The following is a 20,933-nucleotide window of genomic DNA, read 5'->3' on the forward strand; positions in this document are numbered from 1 at the left end:
GACTAGGCTAGGAGTTTTAATCTGCAGTTTTTCCGAGACACCCTGATCTACTCCTCAAGCCAAATTTGGATCTTCTCTGCAAAGAAAATAAAATTTATAACTTGTAATGGTTTTACTTTTTTTAAATTATCCTGCCACAACATCACTAAGACCCACTTTACAGCCCTGAAACATCCTAGTTACTTCATATCAGAAGCACATATGTCCAGGCTAATTCAGTAAACACAAACCATGGAATTCCAAAAAGAATGGCACAGACCGATTTTGTTAATGTTTCTTGTGTGTTCTAAAAGTGGTACATAATGTCTCAAATCCATGTACCTGTTTCGAACTTGTACTTAAAATCATCGCATTCTGCATCACTTTTTGAATGCATGTGAAACACTTTTTGCTAAATCTTTGCCAGTTTCTCTCTGAATGGCAAAAGAGTTGGTCTTTCTTTAGATATGAACAGTTAGCACTTTATTTTGAATATGGCGCACTGAATGCATCACAATGCAAAAGTGGTGCATTTTGGAACAATCTGAATTTGATGTATGAGTCACTATCAAAAGTGTCACACTAATCAAAAGTGTCACATATGCTTCATGAATTTGGTGCAATACATTAATAAGAGAGAACAGCATTCCTCTGAAGGGCTGAGCTGCGCTCAGTCCAACTCAATTTTTTTCCCGAAAGCAGAGCAAGAATTTCTCATTCAGCTACCGGAACACAGCAATGTATGTAGCTGAGGCTAGATACAGTTTATACAGCGCATACAATCACTGCAACTGTTAGTGAAGTAAATAGTTTGTTTGGACTACCTTGCTCCAAATGAACGGTTTAAAAGTTAAAGGAAACCTGGAGATCAGCTTTAAAATACATATACATGCACTCAGAAAAATACAATTCAAATATTTATTCATATATAAAAATAATTTACAACTGATATACTAATAGCAATATATACACAATCCGTCCAAGCGCTTTTATTTTCTAAACTTCTGATGTGACTTTGACCTAGACAAGTACATACTTCTACATATGATCAGCAGACAAGTTGCACTTCTTGTCTGTATGTGTAACTTTTCTGGAAAATGCATCATAGACTAGATCCCTGCATGAGGGATTTTCAAGGATTATTTCCAAAGGAAAAAACTTCCAATAACAGAGGAAGTGCTATATTCATTTACTTTTTCTGGAGTACAAAGCACTTTGTTGATGATGCAGTAGAACATGGTTGTGTCAGTGTCAGAATCTGTAGTGGAATGAAGAGTCACAAGTCTACTGCCTCTTCTTCCACTGTTCGAGTCTCTTTTTGCACAAATTTCTCCTGAAATGCCAAAGTTCTGTTGTAGCATGTTAAGGATTACTTTACCACCATTGAATAGAAGTTAAAAATTTAAAAAATGTAACTCATAACACACACACTCACACACAACCCCCCCCCCCCCCCCAAAAAAAAAAAAAATCCAACACACCACAGAAGATTAAAAGACTTCTATTAGGATACGATCCGAAATGGAAATCAGCACCCACTGCTACAGACATAAGTGACCCAAGCGATCTGTTTTCTTCTCCAAAGCAGAAACCGCACGCTTTATCCACAGCTGCCATGACTCTCCTTAGGCTTTGTTCATCCTGAGCAAGAAAGAAGCAATAATATCATAAACTCTGTACAGTCACTCCTTTTTTTGCTGAATACAAAATATAAAGATGCACCATTACATTCATTTGTCACATTTCCATTAAAAAAAAAAAAAAAAAACCCACCACATACACAATTTTGTAAAACAGGCAAATATACTTCATGCAATGATGGAACAGCAATCACCCTGCACTTGGGTAATGTCAACAGATCAGTATGCTGTTCATCTCCATTTCAACTGTTTCAGTGAGACATTATGCATAGAGCAGATCTGTCAGATCCCTAAAACAAACTCTTAAAACCTCTACAGACACCCTTAAACAAAAACCTCTCATAAGGCAAATAAGGTGGCTGCAATAGACTTATTTTTCTGAAAATTCTAGTTGCCTGGGTCACTGGGTGTCATATTGATGTACTGCATTTAATAATCACTGACCTGTAAAAATTATCTAGGCAAGGACGTCTCTATTTCACATACTTTTAGGCTAGATAGTCCCAGAAATTGACATCTAATGTATTGCAGCTTACCAAGTTGAAAAATAACAGACCTACTGACTGGATTGCCAGATTAAAATAATAAAAGTAATTTGTTTTAGATATAATATTGCTTTACTTAACCATTTCCAGGCCGCCCTATAGCAGATATACTGCTACAGAGTGGCCCTCCTATGCAAAATTACATATATAAAACGTGATTCTGCACTTCTGCTGTGATTATTCGCAGCAGAAACGGGTCTGCGGGTGCCGGGCAGTAGATGACAGCCGGCACCTGCAGATCGTCTGGCAGACACACAGAACGCAACTATGTAAACAAAACAGCTCTGTTCTGATGGGGGGGAAGGGATAGATCGTGTGTCACTACAAAGCACGGAATAAGATCCATAATTTCTCTTAGTAAACGCAGCACACAGTTAACGCTAGCTAGGCACACAGTTAACCTTTTGCTCACCCTGGATGTTTAACCTCTTCCTAACCAGTGTCATCAGTACAGTGTCAATGCATATTTTTAGCACTGATCACTGTATTAGTATCACTGGTTCCCACAAAAAGTGGCAGTTAGTGTAAAAATGTCCACTGCCATTATAAGTCCAATTAGCAGTCTCATTATAAGTCGCTGATCACTGCCATTACTAGTAAAAAAAAAAAAAAAAAAAACAATCCAATATATATCCCATAATTTGTAGACGCAAACCAATCAACATATGCTTATTGGGATTTTTTGTTTACCAAAAATATGTAGCAGAATACATATTGGCCTACATTCATGAAGAAATTAGATTTTTTACATTTTTTGTATTGGATAACTTTTAAAGCAGAAAACTAAAATGTTTTTTTCCCCCAAAATTTACGATTTTTTTTGTTTAGAGTGCAAAAAATTAAAAAAATGCAGTGATCAACCACCACCAAAACAAAGCTCTATTTTTGGGAAAAAATTACATACAGTTATTTTTATGTACAGCGTTGCATGACTATGCAATTGTCAGTTAACTAGCTGCCGACCGCAGATAGCCGAATGACGGCTACACTGTGGCCGGCCAGTTCTGAGTGGACGTCATATGACGTCCTCCCAGAACGCGCTCTCCTGCGCGCCCCAGGGGGCGCGCACCCGGCGATCTCCGTGATCGCTGTGTCCTACGGACACAGCTGATCACGTGATGTGGTAAAAGGCCAATCACAGCGACCTTTTACCACGTGATCAGCGGTGTCCAATGACACGCTGATCAGAGGGAAATGCAAGTGCCGGTTCTCGGCTGCACTTTCCTCACGCTGTCATATCGTGAGGAAAGTACTGCCGAGAACCGGCAGTTGTCAGAGCGGGGATCGGCACCGATCATCAGGGCACTGATGATCAGTGCCCTGATGATCGGTGCCCAGCAGTGCCACCCGCAAGTTCCGCCCACCTGTGCCCAGCAGTGCGCCCACTAGCTCCGCCCACCTGTGCCCAGCAGATCACCCACCTGTGCCCAGCAGTGCACCCACCTGTGCCCAGAAGTGCCGCCCACCTGTGCCCAGAAGTGCCGCCCACCTGTGCCCACCAGTGCCGCCCAGCAGTGCTGCCAGTCAGTGTTGCCAGTCAGTGCCCAGGGGTTGTGCCAGTCAGTGCCCAGGGGTTGTGCCAGTCAGTGCCCAGGGGTTGTGCCAGTCAGTGCCCAGGGGTTGTGCCAGTCAGTGCCGTCTATCAGTACCCATCATCAGTGCCGCCTATCAGTGCTGCATATTAGTGCCGCCTATCCGTGACACCTCATTAGTGCTGTCTATCAGTGCCGCCTATCCGTGCCACCTCATTAGTACTGCCTATCAGTGCCCTTTAGTGCTGTCTATCAGTGCCCATCAGTGCTGCCTCATCAACGCACATCAGTGAAGGAGAAAAATTACCTGTTTGAAAAATTTTATAATAGAAACAAAGAAACTTTTTCTTTTTTCAAATTTTTTGCACTTTTTGTATTTATAGCGCAAAAAGTAAAGCGCCCAGTGGCGATTAAATACCACCAAAAGAAAGCTCTATTTGTGAGAAAAAAATGATCAAAATTTCATATGGGTACAATGTTGCATGACCGCGCAATTGTTAATCAAAGTGCGGCAGCGCTGAAAGCTGAAAATTGGCCTGGTAAATAAGGGGGTGTAAGTGCCTGGTAGGCAAGTGGTTAAAGTAACGCAGTGCCGCTTCACCAAAATGGCCTGGTCAGGATGCGGGGGGCGGGCTAAATCTTTCGGAGGTCAAGTGGTTAAATCAGAACTAAACCCATACATTTAACTGTTTCCCAAACTGTTACTTTCAAGGCATGACATGAATAATAAGTCACAGGTTGCTTGTGCTCTCAAGCAAACTGTCAAGCCATCAAATAGCTGGTGTCATAACTAATCACATATGCAGCCCCATGGCAACTGCAGATCACACAGAGGCCAAGATGCCAGCTTCATTGGCTGCAAGGTTTGGTTCTGCTTTAACCAGTAAATAAATCGTAACTTCTCCCCTTAAATCCTAACACACAACATATTTCAGGCCTATTCTGCTGCTGGCTTACTTCAGATTGCACCAGGAGTCCCATACCAAAAGATTGAGGTGAAGAGATTCCAGCAACATGAAACTGTTACTTATAAATTGCAGCACAGGCTCATCTCTCAACTAAAATGTTTCACCCCACTCATTCTAATATATTGTGTCCTTGTTACTTGTTACCAATTATATTAAATTGTTGTATGGTCATCTGTGTCCCACTATCCTACCAGTTTTACTCCATTAGCCTGTACTATGTACAAACTACTACAAGCATTAACAAGTTATTAAAAAAATAAATATCTAAAATATATTTTTATTAATCACTTCAGGAAAATATTCCTTTTTCTCACTAGACATTTCTGACCTTGATGCTAAGTGGCACGAATGACACCAGTCCATAATCTTCGATGATCTCAGCCAGTTTCTCATGAAGCCGTTTGTGTCGCCGGAAAAAAGGGTCAGAGGTCAAATGCTCCACAAAATAAGAAAGATCCATAACCTCAGTGTAGAAGTCAATGTTAAATGCTGCAAAAGAAGAGAACAGTTGAATTTTTTCAGGCAGAGTTCTGTCTATGGCCTAACTGCTCTCCCAACAGAACAGGTAGCAGAAAACTAACATTTGTGCTGTAACCCCCATCCTACCTATGAGAACTGCTTAGCACACATTCAGACGTGCTTTGGGAGGTGCTAGGCAGGAGTTAGAAAAACTTGTTAAATGTCTCTTACGGTGCAGTATGAACAAGACCCTACACATTTTAGTAACATTAGAAAGAAAGGAAAGGTCTTCCATTATATAAACTAACCCACACCACCATCCCAGCCGAAGTAAATTTTTAATATTTATTCAATTCATAGAAGTGGGCAAAGAGAGCACCAATTCTGCTCACACAAAAGCTCCAATACAAAGCATAACCCAGTGTCAAAGACATGTAGAAATCTCAACTAAGGTGCAGTAGGTACGAGACAACTGAAGGGGAGGTCCAGCCAGGAACCTGAAAATATACGGTATCAAACTTTGAGGATTAGACTACCTGATAACATAATAGTGCAGCCATAGAAAAGAAAGTAAGGTGGGGGACAGGGGATCCCATGAGAGAGGAGAGAAAAAAAACAGGAAGGAAAGCAAGCAAAAGCAAGAAACAAAAAAAAGGGGGGGGGGGGGGGGGGAAGGGACTGGAATTGACAGGGACGGAAGTCAAGAAAGCCGAAAGCTATCCAAAAGGAAGGAAGAAAAAAAAAAAGGAGCACTTGAGCCAAGGTTCCCAAATTCTTTTTCAATTTGGCATGGGAGTCCTTCAGGATGCTCGTCAAGTATTCATTGAGCATTAAAGCTGCCATACAGTCTCTCATGGCTTAAAAAGTGATCGTGGTTTTTTTTTTCCAGGCCTGGGCAATCATGTGCTTGGCTGACAAATATAAATAGGATGCTAGTTTCTGCTGGTGAGCAAACAGGCCTAGGATGGGGCAATGTAATAAAGCAAATTTGGCATCCTTCCAGACAGTAAGATGGAACAGTGTATGGTAAGCCAAAAACCTGTCAGGCGCAGGCATGTCCACAAAGTGTGCAGAACATCCCCACAATGGCCACAACCCCAAAAGCAGTGGTCACTATAGCTAGGATTGACATGGGGAAACCGGGCAGGAACCCCATACCACTGCTGGAGCACTTTTGTATATAGCTTCAAGGGTGGCAGTGTTAAATTAACACTTTGTTACAGAAGACCCGGCGTTGCTCCAGTCCACTGGGTCTATCCCGACCACTAAATCTCTCTATCACTGAGTAACATACAAGAGAGGGATGGAAGACAAACGATGATTCAAAAAAGCATAAAGGGTAATAATGAGGCTCGGCAACCCTGGAGAATGTTGACAGACATGTTCAAAGTGCGTCTTATGGAAAGGATAAGTAGTATTACGGTCGAGGGACAGTATCCAATGTTGGAGGTGAAGATAACGGAAGAACTCCGACTGCAGGGCCTCATGCATTTCCCAGAGGGTAGCCCACATGGGAAAAGACCGGGCTGTCAGAAAATGTCACATGTGAACCCATGGTAGACCCACCAGGAAAACTCCTATGGCTGATCTAGGCTGGGGGAAATAGGATTATTAATGATAGGCAAAAGAGGCAGGTGAGGTTGCCTGAATATTTGACCAAGTCCCATGCCTGCATAAGCAGACTCAGATTTGCAGTGAAGAGATTGTGTGGAAGCCAGAAGAGCGTCTGCATAGAAAGGGGTGCGCAATTCGGGAGTTCCAAAAGCACCCACAAAGGGACATCCAAAGTAGCATGCAACAGATAGTTGGGAAAGTTGGATGGTTAAATAATATTCTGAAATATTAGGAACCCCCAACCCTCCCTGTACTCTATGAGTGAAGAGGGTGGACCTAGGAACTCTAGGGTGTTTATTCGCCAGGGTGTTGCCAGAACTGCATGAGAGTAAACAAGGCGTGCAATAGTGGGTAGTAAGCTGCAAATAGGGAGGAGTAGGTGGGGGTCAATCGAATCGAGGAAGACGCCCAAAGATAAGGAGAATAAGATTGCAGGTGCATGACTAGGTCAGGGTCTAAAGTGATATTCAAGGCTATTGTTTTATCTAGGTTAATGAGAAGGCCCTAGGAGTTCCAGGGCTAAAATGAAGAGGGCTGGGGACAGCCCTGTCTTGTGCCCCTGGAAATAAAAAAAAAAAAGGCGCTGAGAAGTAACTGGCATGTTTAACTGAGGCCAAAAAGGGACTGAGTATAAAGCCTTGATCCATGATAGGATGGACTCTCGCAGACCCAAGTGAGTCAGCGCAAATTGCAGATATTCCCACAACAAGGTATCAAAGATTTAGAGATCTAAAGAGAGAAGAAAGCCAGCAAAATGAGTTATTCAGGAAGTGAATGAGAACTACCCCCTCCTCCAAATGCTCACCCTTGGTATCACAATGGTGGCTTGTATGAAGCCAATTACTAGGGTTGGAGATCCACAGTGTATAGCCTGTATTCAAGCCTATTGGGACCAAGAGTAGGGGGGTGTAGGAGTGACCAATATTGAAGAGAATTTCATCTATTGGGACTAAGGGTAGGGGGGTGTAGGGGTGGCCAATATAGAAAAGAATTTCATCACAGAAGAGGTAAACCCTTGACTTGGATGCATCTTTAATATGGAGGTAGGTAAGTAAGCAATTAGGGTGGGGGTTAATATATATTTGTTTATGAGGGCAAGGGAAGATTTTTATTTATAGAAAAAAGGTAGAACTGTCCTTTATGCTTAAAAAACAGGCACACCAGGTCTGAGCACCAGAAGGGGGTCTAATAACCACAGTCAACAGAGCCAGGGGAACAAACAAATGCTGCATAGTGCATTCCTGAAGAGTCTAGAAACACAAAACCACTGAAGTACAAGGGAGGGGAAAGACCTTTTAATCTCTCAAGTAAGCTGACCTGAAACATGATGGATAAAAGTTATTTTTAAATCAGTATTTGTACAAAGCCATGTCTTCCCTATGATTACAACTGAAGCCTATGGGTGGCCATCACACTAGTTTTGTACAGTACTGAGCAAACTGTTGGCACTATATACCTGTGTAATATTACTGGATTGCTATTACAATATATACTAGGATACTCATTTATTACAGAGCATGGTCAGTGATAAGTCATCTGCCAGTCCTCAAAGCAGTTATAACCCTCTGCAACTAAACTTAGTTTAGGTTACATAGCAGAACATACAGATTTAACAAATGTTTACTCCTTTTCACCATAGAAAAATGAAGCTTTAATGGCAAGATCAAAGGTAATGGGCACTTTCAGCAGTCACCTGTGCTTGTTGTTGCCCTACATGTTACGTCAGCTTTTCTCAACCTTTTTAACATGGTAGGAACCCTTGGAATAATTTCCTGGTCTTGGGGAACACTGCTAGTGTGACAGTCTGTGTGAAGAATCCCCACTTACAAAATAAGTTATTTTGTGTCAGTAGTTACTTATCTGAGAAGCAGAAGATGCTAATTCCTTAAAGGGGAGGAGGGGTGGAGTGTCCCTTTTAACCACCGCCCTATAACAGAAAAACTGCTACAGGGCAGCATGGGTGCGCAAAATCACATAATATACATGTGATTTTGCATTTCTGCCCCGCACCGCAATTTGCGGCTTCGGCTTTCAATCACCGTGTCACAGCCAGTGATCGCTGAATAATACTAAAGTGGGGGGGGGGGGGGGTTGGGGAGAGAACTGTTTGTAAACAATACATTTCTTCTCCCTGTCAGCTCTAGCACACTGCTTTGTGCTTACAGTGGAAAACACAAACACAGTCCCATAGTAAAACACACACAGCACACAGTTAACTCTTTGATAGCCCCAGATGTTAACCCCTTCCTACCCAGTGCCATTAGTAGTTGTCAGTGCTTTTTATTAGCACTGATCACTGTATTGGTGTCACTAGGGATGTCAGTTACACCAAGTCAGTTCCCCCCAGTGCCAGAATGCCCCCGCAGTGCCGCTATAAGTCGCTGATCACCGCCATTACTAGTTGAAAAAAAATGTCACGTAAACCAATTAATTTACATGTATTGGGATTGTTTTTAGCAAACACATGTAGCAGAATACATTTTGCCCTAAATTTAGGACAAAATTTGATTCAAATTTTTTTTATTGGACATGTTTAAGTAGCAAAAAAAAGTCAAAAATATGTTTTTTCTCAAAATTGTCTTTTAGGTTTATAGCGCAAAAAATTAAAAAACCGGACAGGCGATCAAATACCACCAAAAGAAAGCTCTATTTTTGGAAAAAAGGACATGGATTTATTTTGGGTGCAGCGTTGCATGATCACGCAATTGTCAGTGAAAGTAACACAGTGCCGGAACACAAAAAAATGGCCTGATTAGGAAGGGTGGGGGGGGGGGGTAAATCCTCTGGAGGGCAAGTGGTTAAGGAACTCCTAACAACCTCTGGGGTTTTTGTGGCTGAGAAAGGCTGGGTTAGACTCTCAGGCGGGCAGGAATCAAATCTAAAGATTTTCAGACTCACCTAACCGGCCATACTGTTCAATCAGATCCATTTTCGATAGAATGTTAATGTGTGGCAGTTCTATATGAAGCATGGTGCTCAGAGAGGTACACAGAATAGAGATGAACTTGGCAGGGTCTGTACAGTAATGAGAATCCACAAGATGTACTGCACACAGCTAAAAAAAAAAAAAAAAAAAAAAAACAGATATCAAGATTACTAATCACAGTATCTCTTTTAAAGTTACACCAAGTAGACATTCTAAATGGCCTTCTGGATTAGAAATAAAACTGACCGTTGTGGGCGAGTCCTCACATTACAGGTTGCTGCTAATAATAAAAGTGATTGAAGACAGACTATGTGGTCAGCTTTGGACTGAGTAGATATTGATAAACAACTTTCCTCAGCCCATAAGAGAATCCAACACTTTCTGTAGGCAAAGTTACAGCTTCTCTAGTAAGAAACTCTCCCTACTCATTGCCACTCAGCCTTTGCAAGCTGCCCCACCACTCCATTGTTTTGTTGTGGTTTTTTTTTTTGCTGTTATTTTTTGGAGCTTTCAGTGAATGTCTGGTCCTTTAGCATATAGAGAAGCACACATCTTTCTCTCAGAATTAACTACAGGCAAAACAAAAGATGACACACAGTATATGCTAGTCTGTCTCTAGCATTAACACAGATGTTTTTGTTTGTGTTACAAGTCCTCCTTGTAACCGTTTTATTTCCTGTTGATCTTATTTTTTTCCACAAGGCATATTATCCAGCAAACCAGGCAGTTGGAGAGGTTGGTACAAACCATATAACATTGAGGGATGCTTATTATCAATCATCATTTTATTTATATGATTTATTACTTTTTCAGAGACAGTAAACAAACAAACAAACGTTTTTGTAAGTGCCTAATATGTGTTATCTGAAAGCCAGGATTTAAAGCACAACTCCTAACATAGTGGCTTTTACATTTTTTTTACCTTTTATGTTTTCTATACCTTCTGTTAACGCTGTGCTTTACCCATAACAATTTGATAATTAATGTTCTTTAACAAAGAACACACATTCCACATTAAATTATGTCACCAAAATTAGTCTGTACTGTAAATTGCCTCCAGCATTGCTCCTGTTTCTTCATGCTGGTGGCCGCCTTTTTGTTAGCGAATCTGATTTTAGGTACAGTGCCATAAATAGAGAGCAACTGAGCATGTGCAGAGCAGGGTGAGACATTGTGTGACTGGATTTTAAACAGTATAGTCATATATTTTTAATGTTTTACATAGCTATACCTGCAAATGGGGCCAGCATGAACTACATATCAATATTTAGTTTTCTAACTAAAGTTCCACTTTAAACTTTTAAGTGTTTTTACAGGCTTCTTTGCCATTCACAGCCTGTAAAGATGCAATGGTTGTGCCTTGAGAATAGTCAAGAAGAGGGATTTGGTGGAGCAAAATGTTAAACACTGTATTAGATACTGTTCCCATGCAGCTGGGAGCCAAAAGTGCAGCAGCTCAGTGGGGCTTACAAACTGCTAACAAATAAAAAAACAACTTAAAAATGTAATGAAAGCTATAGAAAATAGGCAATCTGTCCATTCAAGATGGTCTAAATCCACAGTGTGACAATGCTGCTGTGCAGAGCAAAGTGTTAAAAACAGACCCACTGGCAAGGTGAACAGTTAATTAAACCATGTTACCGGGAGAACGCAGAAAAACAGACTGTGTTAATCCCACATCGCTTCAAGAGATAGAGGCGGATTAAAAGTAATATGTCTTTTTTTAGTACATTTCTGTGCACTGTCTATGCACCAATTAAAGAATACCGTCACACATGTGCTATGTGTCGTTACACCAGCCACACCAAATCACCTTAAAAGTGCTATGCAACAATTTATATTACTGATTGATAATGTGCCAAAATAATCAAGCATTTGTGCCAATGTTCAAAGTTGAAAATTGTTCTAAAATGTATACCATTACCAAAGTGGTGTAAATACAGTGGTGAGGAGACAAGCACTTAAGTCACTTGCACTGGTCTCTGAAAACCAATTCACAGTAGATCACCTTTCACTAAGTGGTACAGAAGCAGCTGACAGGCATTCTGGAAGTGATATGCCGCCTCCTGATTACTGAACAGGGTTTTTGAATGAGAATACTGCACTACAACCACTTAAAAGGATTGCATTCAGTAGCAGTACTGCTGAATACGACAGGCTGTGAAGGAAAGAACTGTTACTTGTGTACAACCTCATCAGGCCACCATGTTACTGCAGGGGTGTGGAAACTTTTGAAAAAACTACTTGTCCAGGGACTAAATCGGTACCCTAATCTACTTGTCCCTCACGACAATCTACTCGTCCTGATAAAAAATAGATACATTTAAATCAGAGGTGATTTTTGGACAGTTTTAAAAACAAAAGGGGTTTTACGGTGACTTAAATGTGTAACATTTTTAACATTGCGCTGTTTAGCTCCTCCCATCCCTGCCTGTCTCCAGCACTGCACCCGGGGACTAGCAGGGAGGAGAGAGACCTTGCAGTGTAATGAGCACCAATTGGCTGCTTGTCAGGAAAGAGTCAGAGCTTATACTTTATCCCTTCCGCTGCCAGAGCCGTTTTTGCACATGATTAACAAAATCATTTTAGGCCTGAAGATTACATAAAACCCCAAAACATTATATATTTTCTGAAATCGGAGACCCTAGAGAATAAAAGTGGTAGTTTAAATTTTTTATGTCGCATGATATCTCACAATTTCAGTAAAAATACTAATAAGTTAATTTTAGGGTACAAAAAAAAAAAGCAATAAATTACTCTTTTTTTGTTAAATATTAAAGACGAGATTGTATTGAGTAAATAGATTTCCTACTTGTCAATCCTTAAATTTGCATGCACTTGTGAAATGGCAACAAATTTCAGTACCCTAAATTTTTTATAGGTGACGCTTTAAAAACCCCTTCTAGGTCATCAGTATAGTGTTACGTAGGTGGTTTGGTGCTAGAATTATTGCTCTCATCCTAGCATGTGCGGCGATATGGAACGTGTATCGCAATCGACGTTTTCATGCGTAGGTGCCCCAGCACGTGATTTTACGTTTGTATGTGCGTATATGTGGGGGGGGGGGTATGTTATGTGCTTGGGTGTAAGTTTCATTTTTCACAATTAAAAAAAACATTTTTTTTTTTTATTTACTTAATTTTTTTCATCACGTAGGGGACAATGTCCCCATGTGATCATTTTTGGTGCCAGATTCTCTTTATTGAGACATCCAAGGTCTAAAAGACCCTGCATGTCTCCTCTGTACTACACTGAACGTAATGCAATGCACATTGCATTGCATTACATTTTTTCCCGGTCTCAATGGCCGAGAATCTCTCAATGGACCCGGAAGTGACATCATAATGTCACTTCCGGGTCAGGACAAAAAGGGGAGGGGAGTGGATGTGTCCGCTCCCCTCTCTAGCCCACAGCGGTGAGCCAGTCCCGCGCCCGCAGATGGGCAAGCAGAGCCCAAGAGATAGTGGGCGGGGGGAGGCTTGCACTGTGTACCGCAAGTATAAATGAGCCCTGTGTAAATGACTAGCGCCGGTGCTAATGACAGCGGCAGGAAATCCACTGATTTCTGCAGCTGTTTCTGCCACCTGTGAGTGACTAGCTGCGGCTGCCGAGCTCTGTGCACACACTCCCCCCCCAGCTTTAACGTGCTGTCCAAATCAACCAGCCGACGCTTACGCTGATCATATAGCTGAACAAAGAGTATAACTACTCTGTTGGGCTCTATAATATAGGGAACCGGTGACCTTACAATCACTTCTGGTTTACCCGGATGTAAACGCCACCATTGTTAAAAATGAAAAGCATTTAATTATACCGATCTTGGTGCGATCAAATGCTTTTAAAGGCAGGTGAGGGTTCTTGGGTACTACTGACCCCAGATCCCTCCATAAAGAGTACCTGTCTCGTGCCTATTGCTGTCACAAGGGATGCTCACATTCCTTGTGAGAGTAGAAAAAAAAAAAAAGTAAAGAGAGCATATATATATATATATATATATATATATATATATATATATATATGGGCCCCATCCCCACGTGCAAAGGTGAAAACATGCAAGCAGAGATCATCCCATACGTGATGCATTACTGCGAAATGTCAGGTCATGGCCAGTAATTCTAGCACCAGAACACCTCTGTAAATCTAAAGTGGTAACTTCTAAAGGCTTTTAAAGCATCACCTAAGAACAGTAACATTTTCATCGTTTGTTGACCTTGCACAAGCATGCGTACTTTTAAAGCGTGACATGTTTGGTATCTATTTACTCATCGTAGCATCTTTTATATTTTACCAAAAATTGGGTTATGTGTTGTGTTTTTGTGCATTAAAATAGAGATTAACATTTTTTAAAATCTCCACCATTTAGGAGAAAACCCTATTTGAATTTTCATGACCTCATCTCTGTAATTCAAAAGATAACACCATCTGCTCTGCCAAGGAGGAGGTGTTAGCAGGGATTACATCACATCTTCTCCACTCTCTCTGTAGTAAAAGGAAACTACAGTTCCCATCAATCACAGGGAATTGTAGCGAATGTGGATGGGTACCCTAGGCCTGTACATGTTGAATGTGTCAGAGTCTCAGTCCACCCACCACCGCAAGTGGGGCTGAATTACATCACTGCTTCTTGGAGAAAGATCTACAGAAGGGATGTGTCAACACAAGTGGCTGGAGGAATATGAGGCATAGCAGCCACTGGTCTTACAAACAGGAAACCAAACAGAAGCAATGTTTTGATTTGAAAATGAACAGGCTATTTCGAAGCGGAATGAACCAGAAGATGGATGACATATTCAGTGAAGGTGGGAAATCAGCAACAGGGACATGTAAAGAAGTTTTTGTCGAGAGTTCTGCTTTAAAGGATAAGTTCACCTTTTAACTAAAAAAATTTGCATTTATTAGTTTTTGTTTCTGGAGCCTGTAAAGCATTGCACCAGTGATCAGCAGATTCCTGGTGCCATACAGGTTTCCCTCTGACCAGTCACTGTATCCACTTGCTTATACATCCCATACGGGCAAGCAGGAAGGCTCAGTGCTGGTTCACATATATGCAGATTGGATGCGGTTTGAACCATATCCAATCTGCATAACATGGGAAGAAACATTGTTTCCTATGGTGCCTGTTCGCATATGTCTGGTGCAGATTCAGTGTGGTTTTAAAAAGAGTCATGTCCGATAAGTGAGCAGTGCGGTCCGGTTCAGGTGCAGATTACAGGCTATTGACTTTTATTGGAACCGTTTCTAACCCGCATATGTGTGAACAGGATAAAATCCTGAGCTGATCCTGAACCTGATGTAAACCCTGACCGGAACAACTACTGTATCAATTTTCTGTGAAACCTGAGCTTCAATCTGCAGCACACACACACGTGTGAATCAGCTCTAAACCTGGGTTCACACTCATGCAGTGCGGCACATCGCTTGTGATTCGCATAGGAACTGCAGCGCATTCCTGTGCAAATCACATGCGAATTCTCTGCGGTGCGATTTGAGCCATATATTATGTAGGACTCAAATTGCACCGCATCCGCACCAAAAAAGGTGCAGGACCCCTTTTTTGGTCCACACTAGAATCGGATCGCATGGGTATTCACATCCATGCAATCCGATTCTGCGCATCGCACCGTGTTTTGCGAGCCAATTTCAGGGTGTTGTTAACATACACACCCGCAGTGCTTCCCATGAATGGGGTGTGATTGTGATGCGGTTCGGAATTCGCTGCAAATTTTGCACCACATCAGCGTGAACCCGGGCTCAATGAAATACCAAGGGTGCTGCGGAGCACCGTAGTAGTTCATTGGGACCTACAAGCCAACAGCAACAAAGGAGGTTGGGACTTGTAGTTTCCCATTCACAAAATACTGTGAATGAATGATGTGGCCAAAGCATTTTTTTTTAAAATAGTGACAGCTGGGGGGATACCCTCCCCTGGTAGCTGTTGCAATTGGGATGGTGGAGGGAGGGTGCAGGGGCCAGATCATTTGTAACATGTTATGACAAGTGAACTTATCCTTTGATGACCGGTCAGTGGTGACCACAGCTACCCACCCAGCGGTTGCCAGCAATGATCGCTGCTGGAAGTACATAAAGTTCCTCCAGCAGCAATTACTGGCCATGGAGATCTGTGGCCATCCACCTGTCAGGACGTGGTGGCCACAGATGGCCGAAACAGTAGCAGCGATCTGCAGATTCCTGCCGCTGTCATTCATCCACACTGATGCTAGTCACCAGTGCAAATGTAGCCTTACAGAGCCCTATGCTAATGATCTCACCCGCAGGCCCCAGGCCTCCAGCTGTCGCAGGATGTTGGGCAGAGCCGGGTGGTGGGTGTACAGCTCTACCTGTCCCGGGCAGTCAAACAGGAGGTAGGTGCCCCGCACACTGAGCAGCCTGTCCCGCAGCCAGTCCAGGTTACCCTGCAGGTACTCCATACAGTAGAGCAGCGCGCCGTTGGGTCCCAGGTGCAGCTCACTCATCACCTCACTCAGAGCCAGGAGCTCCCGCAGGGTCACTGCCGCCCCGGGCTCGTCCTCCCCGGCTGGGTCCAGGTTAATAATAGAGGCCGGGCGGCCCATGCTGGTAAGAAGCGCATGCATGGCCCGGACGTAGGTGGTCTTCCCAGAGCCAGGGGGGCCGATCACCGCCTGCCCGAATCCCAGTAACGGCTGCTTCTCCCCTCCGCTGGAAGTTTCCATGTTGCCGGACGGCACTGCATACAGCGAGACGCAGCTTCCGGGGTGCCCGGCGTGCCGTCATGACGTCACTGTCAGGTGACCGAGCTGATTCGTTGTACGGCCGCGCCAGATTTCTGTCAGACCGGTAGGAGGACGGTCAACGGTAGAGGTTGTGTATATTAGAGGCTCCATATAAGACATTACTCAAAAATGAGCATTGAAAGTAGATGTTAAAGCAAATACTACCGGGTGATATCATTTCTGAACACCAGTGCAATCATTTTACATTTTCTGCATTATTTTGTATGAAATAATAGCGGGAGATACTGCCACAAAGGGCCCAGTTTAGGAACTTCATGTGCTAAGGCAAAAACGTAACCACTTGCCCCCCAGAGGATTTACCCCCTCTTCCTGACCAGGCCATTTTTTGCGTTACGGGGCGGCGTTACTTTAACTGACAGTTGTGAAGTCATGCAACACTGCGCCCAAATGAAATTTACATCCTTCCCCCCCCCCCCCCCCAAGAATAGAGCTTTCTTTCGCTGGTATTTGATTGCCTGTGCGTTTTTTATTTTTTGCGCTATAGAAACAAAAAATAGACTGACAATTTTGAGAAAAAAAACAATATTTTTTACTTTTTTCTATCAACCACTCGCCTACCGGGCACATATATCCCCTTCCTGCCCAGGCCAATTTTCAGCTTTCAGCGCTGTCACACTTTGGAATGGTTTTGAGCCACAATCGGGTCCAGGGTTGGATGTCTGCTGATGTTCCTGGGAAATGGATTGCACGTGCACGCCGGAAATAATTACACTGACAACATCTGCTCAGTCCAATTAATTCCTCATCTCTGTTTATTGCAGGGCGGTGCTTAACCTTTTATACACAGAAAACAATAGAGTATACGTCATTTTTATATAAATGTGGTCATAGTCTAAAAGGCACATTTTGGTTGGCTGAAATAGGGAAAAGTGCAGGAACTTGATGCTTGAGGCTTGGTTGTGCTCGTTATCTCTTTTACTACCTCAGATATCCAGGCACAGTTACAAAATCTTCACAGCTCGACGGGAGGGGTTGAAAACATTGCTGAACAAACATTTTTGAGTTAAGGACTACAAAGCCCAGCAGACAAAAGATATACACACAACACATATATATATATTCATACAAAATATTTAGAGATATGAAAAAGTATAAAAGTAGATATATATAAAATATATAGAAAAATGTATATATTCAACAGAAAACCAGATAGGCATTTTACCATATCCATCACAGAATGACAATTGTGCGGTCAGGCAACATTGTACCCTTATAAATATTTTATCATTTTTTTCACACAAATAGAGCTTTCTTTTGGTGGTATTTACTCGCCGCTGGGTGTTTTATTTTTGCGCTATAAACAAAAAAAGCAAAAAATTTGAAAGACAAAAAAGTAGTTTTTCTTTATTTCTATTATAAAATTTTGCAAACAGGTAATTGTTCTCCTGCACTGATGTGCGTTGATGAGGCTGTACTGATAGGCAGCACTGATTAGGTGGCACTGATGGGCACTACTGATGAGCTGGCCCTGCTGGGCACTGATAGGCGGCCCTGCTGGGCACTAACTGGTGGCACTGCTGGGCACTTGATGGGTGGCACTGCTGCACTGCACTGATTGGCACTGGTGGGTGGCAGTGCTGGGCACTTGTGCACGGCACTACTGGGTGGCACTGCTGGGCACCGATCATCAGTGCCGATCTCTCCTCTGACAACTGCCGGTTGCGTGAGGAAAGTGCAGCCGATAACTGGCAATTGCATTTCCCGGAGACCAGTGTGTCATTGGATATGGCTGATCTCATGGTAAAAGGCCGCTGTGATTGGACCTTTACCACATCACGTGATCAGCTGTGTCCGAAGAGATAAGGCAAGCTTTCCCAAGATTTGAAAGAGATTCTGACCTAATAAACCTAGCTCAGCATAGGTGACAGAATCAGATAACACTTCTCAAAATCCATTTCTCCCGTCTCATATCTTGGAATATGAGAGACTTACATAAAAACCGGACATGTCGTCAGATGGACGATGAGCAGGTGAACAGTTTAATGGGTCACTCGCCTTGGACACACAGGAAAGCAGAAAAATAGATCTCGTGAACCATTCAGTGAACACTTTCATAATTTGTATCTAATTAATCCTCAGACTTGTCTGCATAATAATCTACCTGTGGGTGGAATGTCCCTTGTGCAGATGGACAGTTATGGACCAAAATATGAGTTATAGGAGATTTGTGCTCTAGTTGAGGCATCCACCCATATCTGTACACCCTAAGTGGAGATTGGTCCTTGACTTCAGAGCCACCACCTGCTGGGGACTACAAAATAGGCTGTCAGGCATAAGAAAGTTAAGTTGAAGAATTCTCCCATTGACCATCGTAACATAGGGAGACCAAAGCACCCTTCTGCTCTGAAACTTGGATCTGCTAACCCAGGAGTTTGGCAAGTATTTTAACCCTTTCACCTCTCTCTGATATCCCTTTGCTGTGCTGTGGTTCCTTGTATATGTATATATATATATCTTAGGTACATCTTGTTTCTGTAAATTTTTTTATTGCACCCTTTCGACCTTTTAGTAATAAATCTTTCTTTCTGAAAGTGTTGAACTGTTTCTAAAGCTCTTTAATGCAACTTCCGAATTCCTGCCGCTGAAGAGCGCTACTATGTGTGTTTATCCCTCTGTATAACCTGTCTGTGGTGACAGTGGTATACAGACGCTTATCCAATCATCCTAGTGTTATTGCTGATATTGACGAGTTTCCTCTTTCTATGTACAAAAAGGAGGTGGTGGCAGTGTGAAGGGTTAATTTCATAATTAACCTGACCCAGTAACAATCACGCTCAGGCTGCCAGTACATCGATTTGTGGTCCATTAGGCTGGAAAATCATTGTGCAGGATGCATCGCGGTTTTAGATTGGCTAGTCCTTCGGTCAGTTTGGTGAGGAGGGCAGGGGTCCGACGCCGTGATCATCACCAGCGGGACAGCTCATGAGGAGAGAAATGCCGATAACCGGCATTTCCTTATTTAAATGCGATCAGCTGTGATTGCACACACCTGATCACATCACAGAGCCGACGTCTTCGGCTCTTTCCGTTGATCGGTAATCCGCTGTGTCCCAGGGACACAGCGCACCACCGACTGCAACACTGCGTGCCTCTGGGTGTGCACGCGCGGTTAAGAGAGGGAGGACATCATATGACGTCCTCCCAGAACGAGAGAACCGCATTCAATCAATAAACTCCTATACTTCCACCCCCAACACAAAATCACAACTTTCTCCCTAGAAAGTATACAATCTAATAAATCCTTTTTGTGATACACATATAAATCCCCCAAAAAACTCCAACTATTAATATAATCAATTTTAAACTAAAAATATCACTTCAACTCAAATTGTGTTTAAATAAATCCACACCCAATTCCGTCTTAAGAACACAAAAACCCCAACAAAAATTCAAAAATAAAATATAAAAAATGTATATAATAAACCCAAAGTGTCCAAGTTCCAAATTTTTTTCACTTCAATCCAGTAAAGCAGAAATTGATTCTAAGTACTCCATGATAACCTCAAAGAAAGGGAAAAAAAAAAATTCATAGTGTATTACCCTTAAAAAAAAAAAATATATATATATATATATATATACTTCACTCTGTGCACAACACAAAAACACACCAAAATTTGTGCAAAATAAATTAGATATATATCAATCCAAATAAATAAAATAATAAATAAATAAAACCCAAATCGTGAAAAACGTGATCACTCCAACCACAAGTGAATAGTGATACTAGGTACTAGTACCCTCTAAACTCCAGCCAAAAGTGATACCAGGTACTATTACCCTCTTCCAGTATTTTCAAGCATGAGCTGACAAAGGAAATCCGTATCTCTCAATCCTTCATTTCCAGGGGTATTCCTCCCAACTCCTCATAGAAGCATAAAAGGCTCTTAGGCAGGATCCATAAAAAGGAACAAATTTTAATAATAACTTACATATAAAACAGGGAAATCCAGCTTCCAGCATTGCTCTCTCAAATTTTAGGTTGAAAAACACATGTTTCCAACCAACAAAATGGCCGCGGCGACACTTCCGGTTAGCGTGCGTGCGTGATGACGTCACTCCCCTAAGGGGAGTGACATCATCACGCACGCTAACCGGAAGTGTCGCCTCGGCCATTTTGTTGGTTGGAAACGTGTTTTTCAACCTAAAATTTGAGAGAGCAATGCTGGAAGCTGGATTTCCCTGTTTTATATGTAAGTTATTATTAAAATTTGTTCCTTTTTATGGATCCTGCCTAAGAGCCTTTTATGCTTCTATGAGGAGTTGGGAGGAATACCCCTGGAAATGAAGGATTGAGAGATACGGATTTCCTTTGTCAGCTCATGCTTGAAAATACTGGAAGAGGGTAATAGTACCTGGTATCACTTTTGGCTGGAGTTTAGAGGGTACTAGTACCTAGTATCACTATTCACTTGTGGTTGGAGTGATCACGTTTTTCACGATTTGGGTTTTATTTATTTATTAATTTATTTATTTGGATTGATATATATCTAATTTATT

The 20,933-nt window shown here is 42.2% G+C and overlaps 1 protein-coding gene across 1 annotated transcript; it reads right to left on the reverse strand.

Moving 5' to 3' along the window:
• Positions 1-883: 883 nt before the first annotated feature.
• On the reverse strand, positions 884-16,409 carry GPN2 (GPN-loop GTPase 2). The gene is made up of 5 exons (XM_089686233.1): positions 15,933-16,409; positions 9,636-9,792; positions 4,993-5,153; positions 1,493-1,620; positions 884-1,328 (listed from the first exon to the last, which is right to left on the reverse strand). The coding sequence occupies exons 1-5, from the start codon at positions 16,353-16,355 to the stop codon at positions 1,256-1,258; spliced, it is 942 nt and encodes a 313-aa protein (XP_089542359.1). The 5' UTR covers positions 16,356-16,409; the 3' UTR covers positions 884-1,255.
• Positions 16,410-20,933: the final 4,524 nt, after the last annotated feature.

The sequence above is a fragment of the Staurois parvus genome, unplaced genomic scaffold, assembly GCF_062004578.1.
Source record: "Staurois parvus isolate SC_StPar_1 unplaced genomic scaffold, SC_StPar_1.0 ptg000394l, whole genome shotgun sequence".
Classification (NCBI taxonomy): Eukaryota; Metazoa; Chordata; class Amphibia; order Anura; family Ranidae; genus Staurois; species Staurois parvus.